Source organism: Drosophila erecta, unplaced genomic scaffold, assembly GCF_003286155.1.
Source record: "Drosophila erecta strain 14021-0224.00,06,07 unplaced genomic scaffold, DereRS2 tig00000000-arrow-pilon, whole genome shotgun sequence".
Lineage (NCBI taxonomy): Eukaryota > Metazoa > Arthropoda > Insecta > Diptera > Drosophilidae > Drosophila > Drosophila erecta.
In genome coordinates, this window is record NW_020825194.1 from 18,342,325 (window position 1) to 18,364,483 (window position 22,159).

At 51.0% G+C, this 22,159-nt stretch overlaps 1 protein-coding gene and 1 long non-coding RNA gene across 8 annotated transcripts in view; both read left to right on the forward strand.

Annotated features, from left to right (window-relative positions):
- Positions 1 to 22,159, forward strand: part of LOC6552819 (synaptotagmin-like protein 4) — a 49,858-nt gene that overhangs the window by 24,448 nt on the left and 3,251 nt on the right. For 2 of the 7 annotated variants that reach the window (XM_026975643.1, XM_015154708.2), the window contains 11 exons: positions 1,879 to 2,006; positions 2,224 to 4,286; positions 4,350 to 4,488; positions 5,199 to 5,434; positions 5,515 to 5,638; positions 8,312 to 15,454; positions 20,732 to 20,916; positions 20,985 to 21,179; positions 21,244 to 21,498; positions 21,606 to 21,880; positions 21,943 to 22,151. In XM_026975643.1, coding sequence (XP_026831444.1) covers positions 1,879 to 2,006; positions 2,224 to 4,286; positions 4,350 to 4,488; positions 5,199 to 5,434; positions 5,515 to 5,638; positions 8,312 to 15,454; positions 20,732 to 20,916; positions 20,985 to 21,179; positions 21,244 to 21,498; positions 21,606 to 21,880; positions 21,943 to 22,151 — 10,952 coding nt within the window. Of the gene's footprint in view, positions 1 to 1,878; positions 2,007 to 2,223; positions 4,287 to 4,349; positions 4,489 to 5,198; positions 5,435 to 5,514; positions 5,639 to 8,311; positions 15,455 to 18,163; positions 18,211 to 19,222; positions 19,973 to 20,731; positions 20,917 to 20,984; positions 21,180 to 21,243; positions 21,499 to 21,605; positions 21,881 to 21,942; positions 22,152 to 22,159 lie in introns of those variants that run through there. The other 5 variants (XM_026975644.1, XM_026975645.1, XM_015154712.2 and 2 more) reach the window with 5 other exon arrangements.
- Positions 16,872 to 17,474, forward strand: LOC113563705. The gene is made up of 2 exons (XR_003407583.1): positions 16,872 to 17,055; positions 17,113 to 17,474. It is a non-coding gene; the product is annotated as an uncharacterized LOC113563705 (long non-coding RNA).

Below are 22,159 nucleotides of genomic sequence, written 5' to 3' on the forward strand. Positions count from 1 at the left end.
CTTTTGTTTATTTTCCATTTCAACCCGTGGGCATCAGGTGTCACAGGCTGTCAACTGAAACTCCGCATAACTGATGCGGCAGATTTTCCGTTGCACGTTTCTGTTGCCTTGGCAGTTTTGAATATTTGCAGCTATTTGTTTTCAGCTAGTCGTGTTTGCTTTGCCCTTCTGATGGCCCATTTGTGATGCGAAGTGGCTTAAATGCACACTCGTGTTCGTGAACAGAAATTTCATTTAAAAACCCAATTTGCATGTGCCTGCCCGTCAAGCCATCCAATGGGCATAATTTCAGTGGCAAAAAGGAGCTTTCCATGATGCATTAAATAACCTTGCAATAAGGCAGCTCGAAGGAGTCCAAAATGTCCGCCCAAAACCGAAACGTGTTCATTCAACCAACGGCAGCAAACTGTCAACAAGTACCCGGGCCGTTTAATGAGCTGCACTATGTGTTCTGGCCCAATTTTGGCAGCATAAACATGAGCAGCCCCACACATTGCGCATACGCCCTGTGTCACCACAGCATCAGCAGCTCTCGGTTTGTGCCAACATTTGGCAACATAACAATTGCCTCTGATGAGACAGCGACCCACACACGAAAGGTTCAGTGTTAATGGGCGAGCCCAGGCCCCAAAAAACACAGAAACTCCCCAGCTGAGAAATGCCCGTATTGAGTTGGCAAGGCCACAGACGCAGACATTTGAGTAATTAAATCTTGGCCAACTCGTCGCCAGCTGCAGGCCAAACTGCTGTGTACTTATGAACGCCGTGTGGTACACGTCGATTGCTCGAGCCGAGAATAAGGCAGGTCGCCTACAGGTGGCAGCGATTTCACGCCTGTCAACACGCATGACGCACACCAAATTTGGCCGCGTCTGCTGCAGCTGCTGGATAATTATGAATGCCACATGATGACGGCTGCGATGGCCCAGCCCCTTTTTTCGATGGAGGGCGTCTGCATTTGCGTCTGCCGCTCAGCGGGAATTCATCCAATTGGCTGGACTGCACCCCCAAGTGAGCCACAAAAGCACAGTGTCTGGCCGAAGATATACAAATATTCCATGAATTTCTGCCCAGACACTGAATTGTTATCTCACCAGTACTCTTAATTGCAATTACTTAAATGGTATATATTGAGAAGTGGATTATTAAATACGTTTTTATCTCGCAAAGAAGCTTTTCTGGTGAAATATAAATTAATATTTGCTTAAAAAGAAAGGCGAATTTATCTTCCTAGGAAGTCAATTAAATTAAACAAAAGCTTTTTCAATTATATAGTTCCTGGAAATTAAAACTACCTCTGCAGTTTAGTTCTGTATAACTTTCTCAGTACTGCTATTAAAATTATACGGAAATCGTATTTATTTATAACGCACTGTATGGTTATTTGAGCAAACTTTTAATTTTATTTAAAACTCCAGCGGGAGATTAAAGTTAAGCATAAACAGGACCAACTTCCGGTTGAAGTTTGTCTTATTCATTAAATGTAATTATTTCATTGGTATCTGAGCCCCAAACTTCTCCGTTGTGGTTTCACTGGCAGAGTTTTCCCCAAAAATACATTTCTGTCTGTTTGTGCAAACCCAAGCCAGTGTATGCTGGCTTTAACTCTTCCGATGGCTCACACCTTGGCTTAAACCCATGGTGTGTGTTGGTGTTTCACGTTCCATGTTGCTGCCGCTGTGTCACAGGCAATCCGGCGTTCAGTGCTCGTTTGAACAAGTCAGCCAGCCAGTCTGCCAAATGTCGCGAAGTCAGACAGACGTGATTCCACTGACTCGCCGATTTACTTGTTGACTGTTTGACGTCTCCAACGAAAGTTGGGGAAATGTTTGGCGAGGTTTTCTGGTTTCTAAAGTGGCAATGTTGTTGCTCTTGCAGGGAGATACAATCGGCCAGCGGCGAGTGGCTGAAGGACGCCTATGCCCTGGGATCCTGCAGTGCCGTCGACCATCTGACCACCAGCGACGTCTTGAGGAAGAGCATCCGGCGTTCTTGGACCATATCGAGTGAGTACAGCAAGCAGTTCTGTGCAGTTTAGAGCCTTTGATTGAGCATTTGCATCAAGGATTATACCACTTCATAAGTACATTTTTTAACAGTCTTCGCACAGAAGAGATCAACCACTTAAAATGAGTTTAAAGTGCTCCATAGATATACCAAGTCGATTTTTCTAAAAATTGATAGAAAGTTAGAGTGGTAATTGAAAATCCTTCACCACAACAGATCCCGAGGACGATCCGAACAATCCCAACTCACAACAGCCGGTGGCGGACAACCTATATCCGCAGCAGCAGCATCTGATTGAGGCACAGTCCGCTGGCAGCTACCCCACCCTGCACCAGCACCACCAGCAGCACCACCTGCCCCCGCAGCCGCGACCCACGCACGGCATCAATTACGGAAGTGGCACTGCCACGCCCACAACCAGCAGCAAGTGGCAGCTGGGACGGAGGGTCCTGCGTCAGTCGACGCTTCCGAGTAGCCTGAACAACGACCCGGCTCTCAGCGGCAGCGGTGGCAATCTGGCCAACTACAATTCAGTGAATCTAACGGCGCCCACATCGCCGCATCAGCTGCAGAAGAGTCCGCTCTACCCGAGCGCCTACAACAGCGACGACGTCATCCACATGAACACCATGCCGGGCATGGGAGTGGGAGTTGGTGTGACGGTGGGTGACTGCGACAACTACGCGCAGCAGCAGCAGCAGCTGCCGCAGCAACAGCAACAGCAACCCCAACTGGAGGTCACACCCACGCATCATCGGCTCCAGGTGCGCCGCCAGTCCACGCTGCCAGCTCAACCAACTCCGGCTATATATATGTCCACTTCCCCGAACCGGCTGTACAGTCGCTCCCCGGAAAGATCGCCGGGTGAGCAGCAGCGCTATCCGCCCTTCATGAGGCAGACCTCGTTCCCAGAACCGCCCAGCACTTATCATCGCACCAAGTTGCTGCCCAGCACGGGAGCACCTCCGCCGACAGTGGCGCCACCACCCCTGAATTACGAATCACAAGCGTCCAGCTTGGCCAGCGACGAGCAGGATGTGGGACCCATGCCCAAGCCGAGAATGACGCGGCAGGCAACTCTACCAAATCCCGATCAGCATGTCAAGCTACTGCCCACATCTCCGCCAAAGCGACAGACTTCCCCGCAATTTCGACGTTCTCCGGAATTCATGCGTCAGCAAACTCTGCCAAATCCGGAAGCCTTTAGCAGTGGAAACACACTCACAGTGCACTCTACTCCTCCTGCAAAATTCATGCCCATTTCGCCGAGGGCCAAACAGAATTTCCTCTTCCCAAGTGTTCCGAATCCCCGGCAATTTCTCTCGCAGCCACATGTGCCCGCCGTGGGTGGCACCGAGTTGGGAAGCGGAGGCAGTGTGGCCAGCACCGGCGGTGTCGGCGGTGGTGAGCACTATTCCAGTAGTCAGAGTGTGAACATCCATCACTCCCGTGATCCGCATTCCAAGATGATCAAGGTGCGCAGCCACAGCAACGAGGAGTACTCGAATACCAAGGGACACCCGGAGAACCGAAGATTGCTGCCGGAGATCCCAACGGCTGTGCAGCGGCCCGGTGGTCGATCACCCAGTCGCCTGGTGCGCCAGGATTGCCTGAAGGAGGAAAGAACTTTCGGGGAGGCCAAGCAGCAGTTCCATCAGTTTCCCGATGTCACTGAGGAGCTGGATAATCGTCCGGAGTACGTGGATTACTTTGGTGACAGTGCCACCAGTTTCTTGGAGTCCGACGAGGTGCAGTACGAGCGAAACTATAATGCCGGATTCAGCAGTGAGCCGCGCATCATCTACAACAATGGATCGGATGATGGAAGCTACCAGAACTCGTCCCAGAGACCGATTTACAGTGCCGAGAATGTCCTGGCTGATTCGGGTTACGGGGGAGGAGCGGGCGTGGGACTGGGCGCCAGTGGCGGTTCAGGTGGAGTGCCCGGCTATTATCCCGACATGGGAACTCCGCAGGGCTTCTATGGCGGAGCTGCTTTACCCCGTACTCCTCTAATGCACAATCGCCTGCGGCGGCGGCAATCCAGGGAACTGCAGATGCAGCAGGAGGAACTGGCCCAGCTCTCACAGGTCTCGGATGCGAATGGCAAAGGTTCTGGCAGTGAAGGCGCCTCCAGCAGTGGAGGTGCCACCGATAGCCATGCTACCGAGAGACGAAAGCCTGAGCAGATGCGCTCTGTTTCAGAGGACTCTGGAGCGAAGACCACACCCAAGCCCGTCACACGGCGATCCTTCTCGCATCCCGAAAAGGACACTCAGGTGGGTTGACCTCACAGTTTGATCTAGCTGAAAGTTCATTAATATACATCAATTTTCGCACAGCCCACAAAGAAAGCGGAGGTATCGAAAATACCCAGCCCTCGTCCTCTGGCCGACATCCTGGATAAAACGCGGGGCAACTCGAAGATTCCGCAGGCGAGGCGCCGCAATAGCCGCACTGGGATCGGCGAGGCTGAGGAGGGTAAGTGCCGAGGATATATCACTTTTGATAGTAGCTATGGTTGCATTCTGCGATCACGCATCCGTAGAATCCAGGGACCGCAATTATTATCAGTTATTTCACAAGCACCTATCATTTGCATTCACAAAACTTAAGCCATAACAATCGCTCACTGTCATCGAGAATATACACAAAAAACCGAAGGAGGTAAACAATATTGTGTAGCTAGTTACCTGTATTAATATATAAAAATATTATGTAGAAAATGTACATTGCACTTTACAAAATAAATTTTAACTCAGTCCCTCGCTTAAGCTAAACTACCATCAAGTTATTATAGTTGTGCTCTTTATTTGCTAAATTGTATATTTTTTGTTCGATGTCTGTTTTATCAACAGGTATATTAAATTTACGTAGTCAGTAGATCAACATAATTGTACACTTAAAACAGATAATTAAATACATATTTTGAAGCAACGAACCGCAAACGAATAAACATCCATTTGTGCTTAGTGACCTAAATTTGTACACGTTATACAAAGAAGTAGCCCCATCCACAGCCCCCCAAGTAGTGTTTGCCTGCGCATAAGTAACATAACTGTGACTTACGGCTAATGAACGAATTAATTAATTAATTTTTGCGGTCCCTGGTAGAACCTTGAGTAGCTGCGCTTGTTTCGGCACCCGATTGATGAACGCTTTGCACCCCCTCCTGTTAACCGCCCCCACAGGTAGCACGCCCCAGCACATTTACTCCTTCCATCAACAGCTTATGCATAGAAACTCTGATTTAGCCATGCGCCTGAAAAAAACAGAAATTCCTGTCGCCTCAGTAGCATCCACAGGGCAGGACGAGGAGAAGCCCCCAGGGGAATCCGGGCAAGGATCCGGAGCGGAGCAGCCGCTCAATGGCAAGTCCCTCGAGTCCTCGGCCAACAAGGAGGGCGGCGATCCGCACAGCTCGGCGGTGAGTAGCACATCCAGCGCCCGGAGACCAGTGGGCTTAAGCGGGAAACCTTTTCATCCTCCACCCACCTCCTTCATTAGGAAGCCACCCACACCAGCACTTTGGGCGAGCAGGAGCTGCAGAATGCAGTGGAGGCCGCGGCGGTTGTCTTCAAGAAGGTCGTGCTGCAACGTCGCAAGGAGAAGGAGAAGGCCGCCGAAGAAGGTTAGTGATAATAGCTGTCCTTACACTAAAGCACTGGGAGAAAAGTCCATGGGAAGTCAAAAGAAAAGTTCGCTTGGAAAGTCTATCGTCATGAGGGAAATTTCCGGCATTTCATTCAAATACATTCTATGCATTCTATCTGAACGGGTATTTTAAAGTGTGAACTTCAATTGCCAAGACTTTTTCTCAGTAGTTGTCTTTGTGTAGCTAAATGTATGTTTGGGAGCGTAATTAACTTGGTGATGGTAATGCTAATGCCCGTACTGATGCTACTTTTGATGCCGATGCGGATAGAGGATGGTGATGGGTAGCCTGGGTGACTAACAAACTCTTAGTGAAGGGCTTCGCTTTCAGTCTAATTTGGCTCAAATAATTAAGCTCCACTTCTGGGAATAAAGGTGGGCGCTTCTTGGGTTGGCAATGTCGAAAAATTAGTGCTTAACCAGCAGTTGCCCTGTACTATATCACCTTAATGAAGGAGGAGTTGACTAACAAACTAATCCTATTAATTTTCATCATTGCAAACTAGTTGTACTAATGGTATTAAGCATTTATATTAATTTACATGCCTTATGTTAAAACAGCAGCTTCGATATTTACGGATTTCAGAGATTCGATATACTTGGAAACTACGTGGAATATAGGGTAGGGTCAGGTCCTTTTAGGAAACCTTCTTCCTCATCAATTTTTTAAGAACCGGCTCCGAAAAGAGTGCAACACTTTTTCTCGCTTACTTCTCTTTCGAGTTCCTAAAAGTATTCCTTCAATTTTCGCCTGCTCCACGGCATTTGTTTAAATTTTCCCTGAAGCTATAGGCGGCCTGACCACAAACGGCCGAAGAACCAAATTTAAAAGCAAAGTTGGCGGGGTTCAAAAGATTTTGTGGCACGGGACCGAAACAACATAGAAAAACCTTGCCGTGGGCTGGCGGGATAATTTTTTGGCAACTCATAAATCGATTTTCCGCCACCCACCCAACGCACTTCAAGAGTTTTCGGGGGATTTTCCGCGCGGAAAGCAGGGTATCCAAACGCCCTGGCCGCCTTTTGTTATGTTTCAATTTGGCGTTTTGTGGCTGTTCGGTTTTGGGACCACCAACGCAGCGTGTGTCTATTTGCGAATTCGAGATGTGGTCGACTGTCGCCTCGAAGGATCCGCCTTCCAGAATCCGAGTCCTTGTGCTGTCGGTGCCCACGTACACACCAAAGCCCCCTGGCACCGCTGGATTTTTGGACCACGCACGGCGGCAGAACTGTGGCATTAGTCTTATCTCCTGCCTCTTTGTGCTCCTACGTGGGTTTTGCTCTGTGAATGGCTAAAACGGCGCGGAGTTTGCGTTTAGGCAACGAGTTTTGAGCACCCAGAACAAATAGTGCAACGTTCGATTATTTTGAGATTGACTTAAAAATTAGTTAAAGTGCTTTACAACTGAACCGAAAACTCATGTAGTAGTAGTTGCAAGAACCAATTGTAGAACCAATTTTGAAGACTCTCCTTCAGAGCTTTCTCGCAGTGTCTGGAGCAGATAAAAAATGTGCCTCATGCAGCAGGGAGGGCAACGATCAAATGTTTACTTTGTAGCTACGAGGGATTGACGCTTGTGCATCCGCTGTTGCAGTTTTTGTTTGGGCAACCATCCAAGCGGAAGGGGTTGAAGGACGACGATGTTGGCAACTTTAAAAGCTTTTTGCCAAATTTTCGCTAGTCCATGTCTTGGCCAGGAAAGCTTGTGGCAAACAACCATAATCAATCAAGGGCCTTTGAACTGCTTCCTGACAGGATGGGTACTTGAACAGCAGGGGAAATGATTTTCGGTACATTTAATATTAGTCGGGATCAAGTTCACTTACTCAAGGTCATGGGTTATCAAGCCTCGCAGCACTAATGATTTTCCCGAGTTCTGAACTTAATGGGAAGTGGATTTTTTGGTCTTGTATGTCAAGACTGTGGATATGGGTTTCTTTTTATCAAACTCTTGCGAAACTATTGGTGTTGTATAAATCAAAGGATACACTTGATATAATCTTGGATATAATCTATTAAAATGTTTTTACTATAAAGGTGCACATTTTTCTTTGCATGTGTGTATTAAGAACTGGATTATCATTACGATCGTTCATCATTAAGTTAAGCATTTGTGTGAAGTTTTGTACTTCAATCGCTCGATTATAAACAGCACATATTTATGGGCAAGTTATACAACCCGGTACTGGGCTATCAAATATACTGTTTATATCAGTGAAAGAACTTAATATCGATTCGCAGTAGAGATACTTTTTAAACAAGCTGTGCACTAGACACCTAACAAACTGGTTCATACCCAATTACATAGCCCTGATAGGAATCTTTAAGCTGGGGTTGATAGAATGACTTACACTCCTTTCTAGCCTTGGTATCTATTAATATCTGTGGTATTTCGGTGTAACCATCCAAGCTTAACCCATGCTAGCCGTAAGTTTTCGTTCAACCACCGCCGCTTCGTGTGCTTAACCCATGTGCAACCTCTAACTGAGGTGTGGAAAAACTCACCCTCCAGCTAACCAGTATTTCACCTGTGTGTATTTGTGTGGTGCTAATAACCAGTATTTGCGTACCGCTTCGTGGTGTTGGTCAACGACAATGTGGTTGTCTCCGAACTTATGCGCCCGAAACTTCATCCCTGCTACTCCACAGGCAATGGGCAGCAGCTGTCCGTGGTTTCCGTTGATATCGGTGGACTTGGAGGTGGGGGCGATGCCATGGAAACCTCGTCGTCATCGGAGCTGGACTTCAGGTGTTCCACTCAACACGGACGCCAGCAGCAGCAGTCGCAATACAGCGTTGAAGCGGACGAGTTCAAGCTCGTCTTTCTCAACTCGGATTCATCATCGTCCTGCCACGGCGAAGAGGAGGAGGAGGAGGACGGGGAAGACGGGGAGGACGGAGAGGAGGATGACACGGACTCGTCCTGCTCCACGCACCACTGTCACAGCATTGTGAGCAATGTGGAGGACTGCGATTGGGATTACTTTGAGCCCTCCATGATCTCCACGACCACGACCACGACCACTACCATGATTGCCTATACCACGGCCCGAGCCACGCCCACTCCACCGCCGCGAGTGAGGCGTCAGTCGAGCGATAGCGATTCTCCCCAGGTGCAAAGACGAGCCCAGCAGCCCAGGAGCAGCTATTGTCCCAGGATCAGGGAGAGTGACACCGGCACCGATGAGGAGTTTGTGCTGCACACCGAAAGCAGTTCGCAGACCAGCTCCGATCAAACACCACCACCCGTGCCACCACCCCCACATCCGCTCAGCATGAAGACCCGGATTAAGACGCGATTCCTGAAGAATCACCACCACCATAGCCACAACCGATGCAGCTGCAATCCCGGCCAGCAGCAGCAGCAGCAGCAACCGCAGTACGTGCCCATTCCCGTGCCGGTGCCCATACCAGTGCCCATGGCTGCCTATCCCAACTGGCCAGAGGTGTCGCCCAATCCACTCCTGGAACAGGACGAGCAGCTGGCCGCCAGTCTGCAGCAACTGTGGAAGGCGGCCGGTCACCAACAGCAATTTGCCGCCATAGTTGCCGCCTATTCGCAGCAGTTTGCGGCGGCCAGTGGCAACATGTTCGATGCAACGCCGCCGGTGACCAGCAAGAGCTACCAACAACTGCCCACCACTCCGCCGCCAATGCCGCAGCGCTTGCGCGGACTGGGTGGCTTCAAGTCCTCGGCACCGGAGCTGAGTGCCTCGCTGGGATCACTGATGACGCAGTCCCTCTGCTCCACCATATCCTCCTCCTCGTCCTCGAGCACCTCGGGCTATGGAACGGCGGGCCGGAGCCTGGAAACGCTGGCCAGTCCAATGCGAGCTGCCAACTCGCTGCAGCAGCAGCAGCACCAGCAGCAGCAGCAGCAATACCCAGAGCAACATCAACAAATGGCCAGCAGTGCTTTCAAGCCAAAGCCAACAAGTTTAGTAGCCTCGCGTTCGCCGACGGGTGAGCAACCAGAAACGAGCAACGCGCGTCGCGGCAGCAGCAGCAGCAGCAACAGCGAGAGCGACGACGGCGCCACTAACAGCAACAACGCAACGCCCACAACGGGCAGATTGTGTAATGTTTATGATAAAACCGGCACAGTGCCAGTGCCAGTGCCTCAGTGCGTTCAGGCACATGTTGCCAGTGTAGATAAGAGCGCCGCGACAGCAGCAATATCAACAAAAGAAGCGGCAGCAGCAACAGCAACAGCGACATCCACAAAGGGAGCCGCTCTGAGAGTGGCCAGCAAATACCAGAGCCGAAATCTATGCGAAACCCAGCCAGGGGCAACAACACAAACCTACCTGGCCAGTAAAAACAGCCACGAAGAAGTGGAAGCAGCAGACGAAACGAATATACATAAAAATCAAGTACCACCACCAGCAACAACAGCAACAGCAACAACAGCAAGAGCACAAATACAAACAGCAACTAGAGCTGCGGCTCCTGCGATAATAACTCGTTTCGGCGGACTTGCAGTCGAAAATGCTGTTGGAAATGTGGCTGAAAGTGCCAGTGCCAGTCCCATTCCCATTCCCATTCCCAAGCCCAAACCCAGAGCCCAGCACCCAGAGCAGATAGATCAGCAGCGCGCGACGGCGGAGACTGCCAAGAATTTGTCCTCCAATCGACTTATAGAGAACAACATCAAGATGTCCGATGAGGCATCACCATCGACAGCGGCGCATCTGCAGAGCGAGAGCTACGCGGCCAGCAGTCCCGACGAGGCCAGCAGCACCAGCAGTCAGGATGCGGATCAGGACAGGGATCGCGAGGTGGCGGAGCAGGAGCAGGCGGAGCACAAGCCCCGTAGGACCACGCAAAGAAGCTACAATGTTGCGGGAGTGATGGAGGAGCAGCAGCTGGGAGCGGTGGAGGCAGTGGAGCAGCGCCACCACAGCACCACCAGCGATTCCAGCTCCAGCAGCAGCTCAAACTCCAGCTCCAGCTCGGAGTCTTGTGACTCGGATGATACGGGAACGGTGCGCGATCGCAGGCCCAAGAGGAGGAGGTTCAACAAGGTGTTCGTCGTGAATCGACAGCCCGGTGGCCGGGTGAGACGCAGTTCCTCCACCGAGGGGGATTCACTGTCTTCCTCGGAGGCCAATTTGGAGGACTCCTCCGACAATGATACAGACACCGAGCGCACGGATTGTGGCATTGTGCTTAACTACGTGAAACCGCTAGAGGAGGAGCCCAAGAAGGCGGAGGAGGCGCCGCCAGCTGCACGTGATTGCCAATCAAGTGACGAAGACAACATCAACGATGATGATGATGATGAAAGTGAACGCCGTGTTGCCAACTCAAGCGATGAGCTGGCCAACTGCATTGTAGTGGTGGGCGGGCAGACGGACGACGCCGCCGCCGGCGTGGTGCTGCACCACATGCGATCGCTGCCAGACGTCGAGTTCGACGGGGAGCAATCAGAGCGCCGCCAAGCGCAGGCGATAGACGCCAGCGATGCCCTGGCCGCCTGCGATGAGCTGCACAGCATCTCGAACGATGTCAATCGCTTGCTGGCGCTGCACAAGCAGAACTCCCAGCTGGAGCTCAAGCTCCAACGCCTGCGCCAGGGAGTGGCCGAAATCAATGAGGATCTGCAGCTGTCCACCACGAGCACGGGTACGGGCACGGGCACGGACACGGGCACTGATGTGGCTGCCACCCACTGTACAGCGCAGCCAGGTAGCGCCGGGAAACCCGACGAATGCAGCAGCCCTTCTTCTCGGAAAAGCCCCTCGACCGTGCTAAATTCTAATGACGTTGGCCCGGCGCGGCTCACCTGCTTGCGGCAGGTAGAGGCAACCAGCGCCGATGGCAAACTGCTGGATGAGCGGAATGGCCGAACAGCTGAGCAAACCGAGGAGAGGGTCGTCACATGCAGCCAAGCATGCAAAATAAGCGACAACAGTGACTACTCGCTGGATTCACTCTCGGCAACTTCGGCGAGTTTGTTGGCACCTGAGCGGCAGCAGTCGCTCCAGCAGGTAGAAGAGAGCGCTCGCTTACCTGGCGCCGCTCGCGAGCAGCGATATCGCCGCGGAGCGAATTGGGAGTCGGCGGAGTCGCCAGTCGAAAATGAAATGTTAAACGTTGCGGTCGCTTCACGTGCTGCGCTCCTCGGCGGCAATAACAACAACAGAAACGATAATAGCAATAACGAAAACACTAACAACAACGACAGCGCCAGCGAACTTGGCCATAATAATAATGACGCTTTCGCAGCACAAAAGACGAGAAATAGCGGCTCGAGTGTTGTTGTCGGCCGCGGTATTAGTGACGTAGTGAGTGTGAATTCAAATGTGAGCGGTGAAAACGAGTGTGACTTCGACAAAATATTTGGTAGTCATCAGCAAAACACTCCAAGTGCAGCAGCAGCAGCAGCAGTTGCAACAGCAGCGGCAGCAGCGACATCTGACACACCTGCAACAACGCCCAGGGAACTGGCTTCGCCCAAAAATTCACTTTCAGCCAAGTATCGCAGTTTGGTCATGATCACCAAAGACAATGAAAGTGCAGCTGGCGATTACGAAATGGCAAACAGCAGCAGCAGCAGCAACAACAGCAGCAACAAAGGCCCGAACAGCAGCAACAACAGCCACACTTTTGGCCAGAACTTTGCGGGTGACTCATTTCGCGCCATGGAGCCAACGGAACTCGTGAGCAGCGATCGCGAAGCGTACAGTGTGGACTCGCTAAACGAACCGCCGCCTGCTGTGCCGGAACCCAGTGTGGAGGACGGCCTGGCGGATGACGACTCCTGGGTGGAGGAACTGAGTCAGCGAGGCGAGGATGAGGACGAGGAGCTGAGCAACGCCACCACCACACCCACGGCCACAGACTCCGAGGATGCGGAGGGAGAAAGTGAGGGAGCCCGGCGACATGGCTATATGGATCGGGAGGAGGAGCTGAGGGGATACAATAGGTCCGCCATTGACTTCACCCTGCACACCATCGTCGAGGAGAGCTGCGAGGAGAGCGAGGTGGCCTCCATGCGGGCGGACAACGAAGACGCCGAGCTGGAGGATGAGGATATAGCCGAACGGAGGAGGCAGCGCACCTTGCAGCACCACCACCGACTAAGTGCCTCTGAACTGGAGAAGTACTTCTTCTTTGGCCTGGGAGATGGTCGAGTAATGAGTTCCATTGATACACGCGGAGATGACACTGCATCCGAAGTGAGTTCCGAGTGCTCCGAGAGTCTTGACTCCCTGCCACATGAGGATCAGCTGTTGGATACCAGTGGAGCTTCCGATCTGGCCTCTTCCCGGCTGGAAAAGTACTTCCTCTCCGGCTTCATGGGATTCAGTGGTGCAGAAAAGCAGGCGGAGAGCGATGAGAGCGGCGGTAGTGTAGGCAGCGACAGTGAAGGGCAACCGAGTCCCAGTCAGCGGAGAAAGCGGCTGGTTAGAGCCAGGGGAACACCTAGAAGTCACAACTCATCGTTGGATAATTTGCTCCTGCCAGAATCAGACACCCTGGATGCCACAGTTACATCTGCGGGAGCAGCAGCTGCAGCCACTGTGGAGGACACCTCGGAATCGGAGGCGGGCTGCGACGACACTGTGATCCATTTGGCCAATGCCGGAGCTTCGGACGGTTCCTCCTCGGACACCATTAAGCGCAAGAAGCAACTGCGCAAGCGTCACGACTCTCTGGACGAAAAGAAGCTACACGATCTGGAGCCTTCCGAGTGCCGGACACCCACTCCGGGCAGCAGTGGTCAAGTGCAGATGCAGTCGCAGGCGAAAAAGCAACAACAGCAGCACCACCACAGCCGGGACAGTGGTTTTGTGGGCAGCAACGATGATCTCCTGAAGGCGGCGCCAGATTGTGAGCCACCCAAGAGCCCCACGCCAGCTCTGGAGCAAATCAGTGAGGATCGGGAGCCGGTCCACAGCCAGATTAGTCTGGCCAAGATGGATCAGCCCAGCACTTCAGCAGCTGCAGCGCTAGCCAGCACATTTTCCAGCCAACTGAAAAATCTTGCCCTGCCCAATCTGGTGCGAAAAGATAGCTTCAACAACTGGAGCTCCGACGAGGAGACCAACCTGATGATGAGCAAGATGCGGCAGTTCTTTAAGAACCTTATCGTGGCCACCGCCAATGCACAGCAGAGCAAGCCCACCACGCCCAATCAAGGGGCGAGCACCAGTAATGCCAGCACCACACCCAGTTCCCAGCGCAGATTGGCCAAATCCCGCCCAGCGCAGTTGGCCTACTTCGAGAACGAGCTGACCCGACTGATGAAGACCGTGCCGGGCATCAATGATGAGCAGGTGCGCGAAATAGTGGAGTACCTGAGCAGTGAGGATACGTGGTCTGATTCCTACGATTCCTCGGACTACACGAGCTCCGACCTGGAGGGCGGTGAACGGAAGGGCCAACTAAAGGCCCAGATCTCCGCCAGCTGTCAGCAGATCATCAACAAGTTTGAGATTGACGAGGAGGGTGATCGTGGCGATGGTGGACTGCTGGACGAGAGCCAAAGTGTGCCCATGGAGGCCTTGGTGTATCAGAAATTGGTGGCTTCCTTTAGCAAAGTGGCAGCGGGTGGAGAACCTGAAACAGAAGCCACCAAAGCGGTGGAGGAAACAGAACCGTCCACGGAAAGATCTCCGCAACTGTTTGCCAAGGTGATGCAGCATATTGGTACCAGACTGGTAGCTCTGATGCACGAAGTGAGCAGTGGCAATGAAACACCCACTCCATCGCCACAAGGACAGCGGCACCATCGAAGACTGCAGGCCAAGATCTCGGCCACCACGACGGAGGATGAGGAAGATGAGGTGGAGGAGCAACTGAGAGCCATGCCCATCAAGCAGCTGAAGCTGCGAAGCAGGTCCCATGATCTCCTGCTGGACGGCACCGCGCCGCACGCGCACCACCTGCACCACCAGGCCACCGTGCATTACCCGGCCGGCGGAGTGGGATCGGGAGCAGGAGGATCCGGCGGACCCGGGCACTCGGACAACGCTGGGGAGGAGTGCGGCGTGGCCAGCGACTACGAGCGCTTCTCGTGGCGCGGCAGTTTTGAGTCGGCATTACTGGCTAATGGCGACAGCAGAACGAGGCTCAGCCAGCTGAGCCAACTGGACAGGGATAACTCGTCGTCTGCGTCCGCTTTGGCTGTGGCAAAGCGCCGATCGGCAGGCGACCTTCTCTTCAGCCAGCACCAGCAGAGCCTGAGCCGCGAGCAATTGGACCGCGTTCGATCCTGCGGCAGCATTGGAGGCGGCGATGCCCATCACCACCAGTTGGAGTCCTCGCCGGCCAAGCCGTGGCTCTCCTCCGCGGGATCTTCGATTGGCGGTGATTCTACAAAGGATGTGCGGCGTTCCAGTGTACCGGATGCCATTTACGAGACGGACTCCAGCGATGAGGCAGCCTCGCATCAGTTTGGCGGCGCCAGATCCACGTTGCCGCGCAGTCTGAATCCCAACCAGGTGGTGGCCAGCACGAATTCACTACCCCGCTTACCCACCACCGGTGTTGGTGCGCCCATAACCAGCACACCCAAGACAAAGTCTCAGAGCGCCCTCAACCACACGCCCTCCAATTTGTCCACCGTTTCGGCCACTGGCAGTGCCAAGAGTGCGCGGTATCGCTCGCCGGGATTGGCGGCACGAGCAGCGGCCGTCAGTGGGGCAGGAGGTGGCTCAAGTGCTGGTGGTGGTGGTGCTGTTGGTGTGGGGGCCAGCAGTGGTTCCACGGGCAAAAAACTAGGCGCGGGCTTCCAGTTCCTCTACTCCAAACGCGATGCGCGCAAACGTCTCAACATGTCAGCTGGTGAGTTGCTCAATGCCCAATGTTTATCTTTTGCATACCTCGGGGGTGGTGGCCACACCTTCAGTGTGCCGGGTGGGTGGGTGTTGCGTTTCTAGTGCGGCACGCACAGGCTTCAGCCGGGGGGCTCAAATAACTGGCCATGAAACTGCTTCCTTCCTAATGAAAAATTCCTCACTCCAAGTGGAAGGAAGGAAGTTGGGCATTTGCCATAGAAGTCCTGGGGGAATCCGATCCTTAGACGAGCGGGAGACGGATAACCTTAAGGCGAGGTCTGCACTGGAAAATAAAATACATAGCAATGGCAACACAAGGTTCTAATATAATAGTTACGAATAGGTAAAATTTTCGAAAAATCTGGAATGGAGGCAGTCGCACCCTGAACTATTTTATGCTGATTAGGCTGTGGCCGGAATCTCGGGAATGCGCCACTTCCTCCCACAGGCCTTCCATAATGATAATGATGTTGATGTAGCTGAACCTCCCGAGCAGCCCACTCACAGATACACACTCACACCAAATGGGATGGAGACATTTGGCTAGCAGACAGCTGCCTTAGCCGAAATAAACTCAATCAAGGTCAATTAACTGTATCCATATAAGCGCCCGACTCATAGCCAACTGCTTCTCGGTTTCCAGTTAGCGTCCAAAGCGATTTTCGCACAGTTGCGTAGTCAGAGTGTGCTAATGTGCCTCCAGATGTATGGATGTACATATGTATGGGGAAGTGCTTTTCGATGTGTGGAGCGGTTCGTGGATGTGGATGTGGATGTGGCTCTGTTCCGCTTGGCGGGGGCGTCGATTGTAGGTTTTTGCTGTTCTCCAACTATTATTTGGCCGAAAAGCTGTTTTCGTGGCAAACCATTATATGCCGCTTGGTCAATGGAACTCGCAATGGAGCTCGCTACTCGAAAAACCTAGGTGCAGGCGGGCTTTGAACTCTGCTGTGTCACTTAGAGATGGGGGATAAGGGATGTTTGAATAAGCCAGGCACTCCTTGGTGGAGCTAAAAACCAAGTACCAAAAGTAACCTACATCACACGAAAATAACCCGAAAACGTTGGGTAATGAGCCTACTGTTTCTTAAGAACGCAAGCACATACATAATCGTAGTTATGCATTTTAAAATCGAGGAAAACATATTAATCATTAAAAGAGAAATCGTATTTCGGCTCATGCCTTTTATATTTTCTTTTGATAATTCAGCGTTACGGCACATTAAGCCGCAGATAAGCTATTAAGCATTCATAGCCCCACATAAGCCGTGGAAAATATATATTACATTTTAATAAAAGGTTCATGCACATGGTTTTTGCTTGAGGAAATGTATGAACTCACCTAAACTATCAATTTCGAAAGACACAAAGCAGTTGAATTTCATTGAAGAAACCACCAAGGTTTTCTGCCAGCTGTTTCACGTTGTCATCTCTAAAACAGTTGTGTTTACACCGTTTCTATTTCCAGTTCATCCAACTCGTTTGTCTGCGCCGAAACACAATTAAATAGGCAACCCTCTTGAAACTCTTAACCAGTATTGAACTTCTGTACACTCATTCGTTATTTAGATGTGGACGTTGATAAAGAGCTATGCCTGTTTATTTCCTGTATTTATTTCACTTATCCATTTTGCATACAACAATTAATGTTTCTGAGCCCACAAGAGAGGTGACATCGCCGCCAGAAGAGGTTCGCTGGAAATTATACGTTTTCCCCATCTAGTTTCGTGCATCGCTGCACCGCCGGAGTGCGGAAGTGGTCCGTGGTCCGTGGTCCGTGCTCCGTGTCCACGTCCACTTGCCATCCCGCCACGATGTCCGTGCCCATCCGGCAGCCGTTTAAGTGTTTTGCACCAAAAACAAATCCCAACTGCATGCAACAATAATATTGCAGTGCAACGATTTCCACAATTATGCAAATCGAACCCACTTGCAATTATCGCAGCCGCATGACGGAAGTTTCGAATGCGAATCGCAGTGCCAGCTCGAGATCACCCTGTAAAAGATACCAACCGAAGGAGCCACCACAGATCTCGGTTCACTCTGGCCCCTAATTAAATTAACCTTTCTGCCCCACAGCCGAGACAGAATAGCCAGAAATGCGAGAGGAATGTCCCTCTCTTACTGAAAATGGATGATGGATGATGGATTGACGAGGAGAGATTTACACCTTTCAGAACAAGGGCTTAGTTCAAAACTGCCCTAATAACTCTCGTGAGATAATCCTCGTACATAATTGCATATCGTACACTCAAGACTAGGCAAGAGCTAATTTCCCAAATTATTTAATTACACGGGCTCATGGATACTTAATGGATTATTAGAGATATATTTGATAGAAACTTTCTACGCGTTGCTAAAATAATTGCTTGTTCACAATTTCTCTTCACCAAACCTCCAAGATCAACCCTCTGCTGGCGATTGATGATCGTGCGCTCTTGTTAATTGCATTTTCATTGGCGAGGCGCCCCTCGCGACCTCAAAGTTCAATATTTGAATAATTGAATAAAACTTGGATTTTGCGGTCGCCCTGACCATGTTCTGTTCTGGGGTTCTGGGCTTCTGGGGTTCTGGCACTGAGTCCCGTCTCCGGATCAGTTGATTCGAAGCGCGTAACGGGACTGGAGCTCCGCCGCAGCGATGTGCTCTATAAGGCGGCGCGAATTCCGATCTTAAGTCCAACGATCCGTTTGCTGGCAGTGAAAGTGAAGTGTTTCGCTCACTTTGACTCTTAGTTCGACGGGTTTTCGCTTTGGGTTTTTGGTATTAGCTGTTTTGCTTTTTCGGGCTTGTTAGCTGTTTGGGGTTTTGGGGTTTGGGGCTTGGGGTTTGGGGCTTGGCCTTCCCGCTCACGTTTACTGGGTGCTATGCTTATATTGCGGAAATTATAGAAGTGCCATAAAAAAGCGAAAACGAAATGCAAACATTGTCGGTTCGGTGATATTTGTCAACAAATCGTGACTGCATAAAAGAAATTCCAATTTCCAAAGCACAGTGCGAACAATTTGACGACCCTTTGAGCCGTTTTAATGGATACTTTTCTGGTTAAGTGCAACTTCGGTTCACTAGGCCATTTCCAGAGCTCTGGGTGTAATCTGACCCACTTTTATAGGTTTACTGCCTCGATTGTCTGCCAACCTGCTGCTCCCCTTCGATTTCGCGCCTTCATTTTGGCCATCACCTGAAGGCTGTGGCAAGTTCAGGGCCGCTATACATTTCGGCATAATTAAATTGACTGCTGACGGTGGGCCATGCAAATGCTTTTATGACCCAGGTGCCAGCTATCTAAGATAAGCGCCTCTTAATCGGCACTCAAGTGATCCAATTACGTGTCCGAATGACCAAAGATTGCTTGTTGTCAGGCATCTTATCTAAGGGCCTACAATCCATGTCGTATTTCTTAAAAATATTTATTTAACCAACTGTTTTCCGCTGTACTATATCTCAGATATTAAGACCTACTTTATCATCGCGGAAATACCAGCCCCAATAAAGCAGACAAGCACTTGATATCTAGCTCGATTTTATTGTCTGATTTCTGGCAAATGCAATTTGAAAAACTTTCCATTAAATGGGGTTTTATCAGTTTTACTATCCGTGACGTTTCCTAACGATTTCTATAAGCTTTCCCTGTGCAAATGCTATTTGCTACAGGTTTTTAATATCTTATCTTAGCAAATAGAGGAATCATTGTTTGCTATGATAAATAATGATAGAAGGGGAAACCTTTCGATTACTCAAAACTAATAATTTAATGGCAATAAAAATAAATTAGGTACGTACCCAATTAAAACCACGGCTTAGACCTTTCGAATTGCGCAGTGTAGGGGATTGAGAAACCCATTAGATGACAACTGTCAACTGGCGGAATCGGCAAAGTGATATAAAAAGTGATATAAAACATTTGCAGTCGGTTGCGGATGACACCAAAAAAGCGGTCACCAATTAATCTTGCCACCAAAACGCGCAATTGTGAAATGAGAAATCGAGAAAATGAAGCAAGTGACTCGTTTAATTGGCCCGCGGCGAATGGCAAACGCGAAGCCGAAAGAAGCCCCAAGCTATAATGCATTCACCTCCGCTACCAGCTCCTCCAAGAAATCCCAGCCAGCTGCGGCTGCACCCGCTCCACTGGCTCGAGTGCACAACTATGGCAGAGTGAAGTCGCAGCCAGCCGGCTCCTCACTGCCCTCCAGCTCGGCTGGGAAAATTCAATATGCAGCCTTAAATCGAATGAGGAAAAATCGGTCTGAGGATGGAGGCAAGAAACTGCAGCGCAGGTCCAAGTGGCGTCAGCTTTTTGGCCACTGTTGGAGGAAGAAGCGACGACGCCAGAGGAGCTATCAGGGCTATTGGAGCAGCTCGAGGGAAAAGCCAAAGAAAAGACCCTTTTTCTGTTATTGCTGCCGAGGGCGAACCAATGGATACGGCTACGACTCCGAGGAGGAAGATGACGACATCGATGCCAAGGTGGCTTCCTACATTGTCGAGATGAAACAACGCGAGGCGGCGGCCAGCGGCCAAAGTGAGAGTTTAGTTGAAGAGACACCGAATCCCGTTCCCCAGGAGCAAGTGAAGCAGCTACCCACGCAGCTACGATCTCCGCCCATAGCTAAGCGACGAGCTTGGACCTGGGACGATAGTTTGAGGTCCAACTCGGATAGGTTCCTGGAGACCCTGGAAGATGATTTGCCAGCCTCGTCTGAGGAAGTGGTTGCTGCTGCTTCTGGGGGCAGGGCTTCATTAATCCTGCACCGTCGCACGCCACTGCATGTGACCTTCGTGGAAAGCGAGGAGGTGCAATCTGAGCGGGAGGATCATCATGAGCAGGAACGGGTGGCGGTGCAAGGTAGGCGGCAACTGCTCCTTCTGCCTGCCACCAACTGCATGCTCCTTGCACCGACGCCTCAAGCTGCTTCTCCCCGCAGATAACCTCCTGTATTGCACCAGCACAACGATTTATTCTTAGCTTCAAGGGAATAACGTAATGGGACTTATCGATATGGAAGTTATCTATACTTTTATCGAACAGATAAAATGCAGCTAAAATTGCCACACGCTACAAAGCACTATATTTCGAGTATATGACACTAAAGCCTAAAGTAAAGTGCCAGTAGGGGCACCTTAGAAACAATGATTATTAGCGGAGCTAAAAATATTTTCCATCTAAGAAATATTTTCCATCTATCGACTCTGGTCGTTAATCATCAGCTCACATAGATCATTAGCCTTAATTGTGGAAAACTCGACTGCTAATTGATGAATTCTCTCTCTTTTGTTGCAGAGGAAGCCAAAGTGGCCGCCGAGGAACTGTCACGATCGCCGGTAATTGGACAACGGCAGGCAGATGGATCGGGCAGTCCCATCCAGTCGCGTGCCTCCAGCGAAACGTGGCCCACTCAGTCGGATGAGGACATCGATCGGCTGGTGGCCATGCATCAGAACCGCAGCAGTCTCAGCTCGCTGGGGGTAAGTGAATCCCACAAATAGCCCGGGTGAAAACTGAGTAACTAAACCATTTTGTTACCCCATTATAGGTTCGATCGGAATCAATGGCCAGCGTTTACTCGGGCGCCGGAGAAGGTCGCTATGGCACCGTGGTGGTCAAGGGCCAAGTGGAGTTCGCCATGCAGTACAACTACAAGCTGAGTGCTTTGGAAATCCACGTGGTGCGCTGCAAGGACTTGGCTGCCGTGGATGCCAAACGCAATCGCAGCGATCCCTATGTGAAGGTGGGTTATTTTACCAATTCCCCAATCAAAGTATCTCACTATCTCTCGGTTTAATCCGATTTAGGTCTATCTACTGCCCGACAAATCGAAGGCTGGCAAGCGCAAAACCAAAGTCAAGAAGCACACGCTGAATCCCATCTTCGACGAGACGATGCGCTTCCACACACCCATTTCCAGCTTGGAGTCACGAACATTGTGGCTCACCGTCTGGCACTCGGATATGTTTGGGCGTAATGACTTCCTGGGCGAAGTCAGTGTCAATTTGCAGGGACGCCTCTTCGACAATCCCCAGTCGCAGTGGTACCTCCTCCAAGAACGCGTAAGTAGCTAAGCCAATTTTCTTGATTTATTGCATTAAAACAAGTTCGAATGAATATAGACATAAAGATAAACGTTCCTTGACTTACATTTCCCAAATCGTTTCAGAGCGAACCCTTCGACGAGGTGGCTACCTACCGGGGCGACATAGTAGTGGGCCTGAAGTACATTCCCCCAGAGAACATCAAATCCTCGTTCTTCTCGCGCGGCTCCTCTATAACAGGCAGCTCCTCCAATTTGCGCAAGTTTGGAGGCAGCATCAAGTCGGTGGCCTCCAAATCAGAGCGCACTTCAAAGGGCGGCCAGCTGCATGTGCTGGTCAAGGAGGCCAAGCACCTGAGTCCCATCAAGGCAAACGGCACCTGCGACGCCTTCTGCAAGAGGTGATTACAACCATTAATACTCACAATTCCGTGCATAGCTAACCGTAATGGATATTCCCCAGTTATTTGTTGCCCGATCGGACGAGGAGCTCCAAGCAAAAGACGCCGGTAGTGAAGCGCACCTTGCATCCCAGCTGGAACTACACATTTGTTTACGAGGATGTTTCCCTGGAGGAATTGTCGGAACGCGCCTTGGAGCTAACCGTCTGGGATCACGATCGCCTGGCCAGCAATGAGTTTGTTGGCGGCATTCGCTTCTCGTTGGGAACCGGTAAGTTC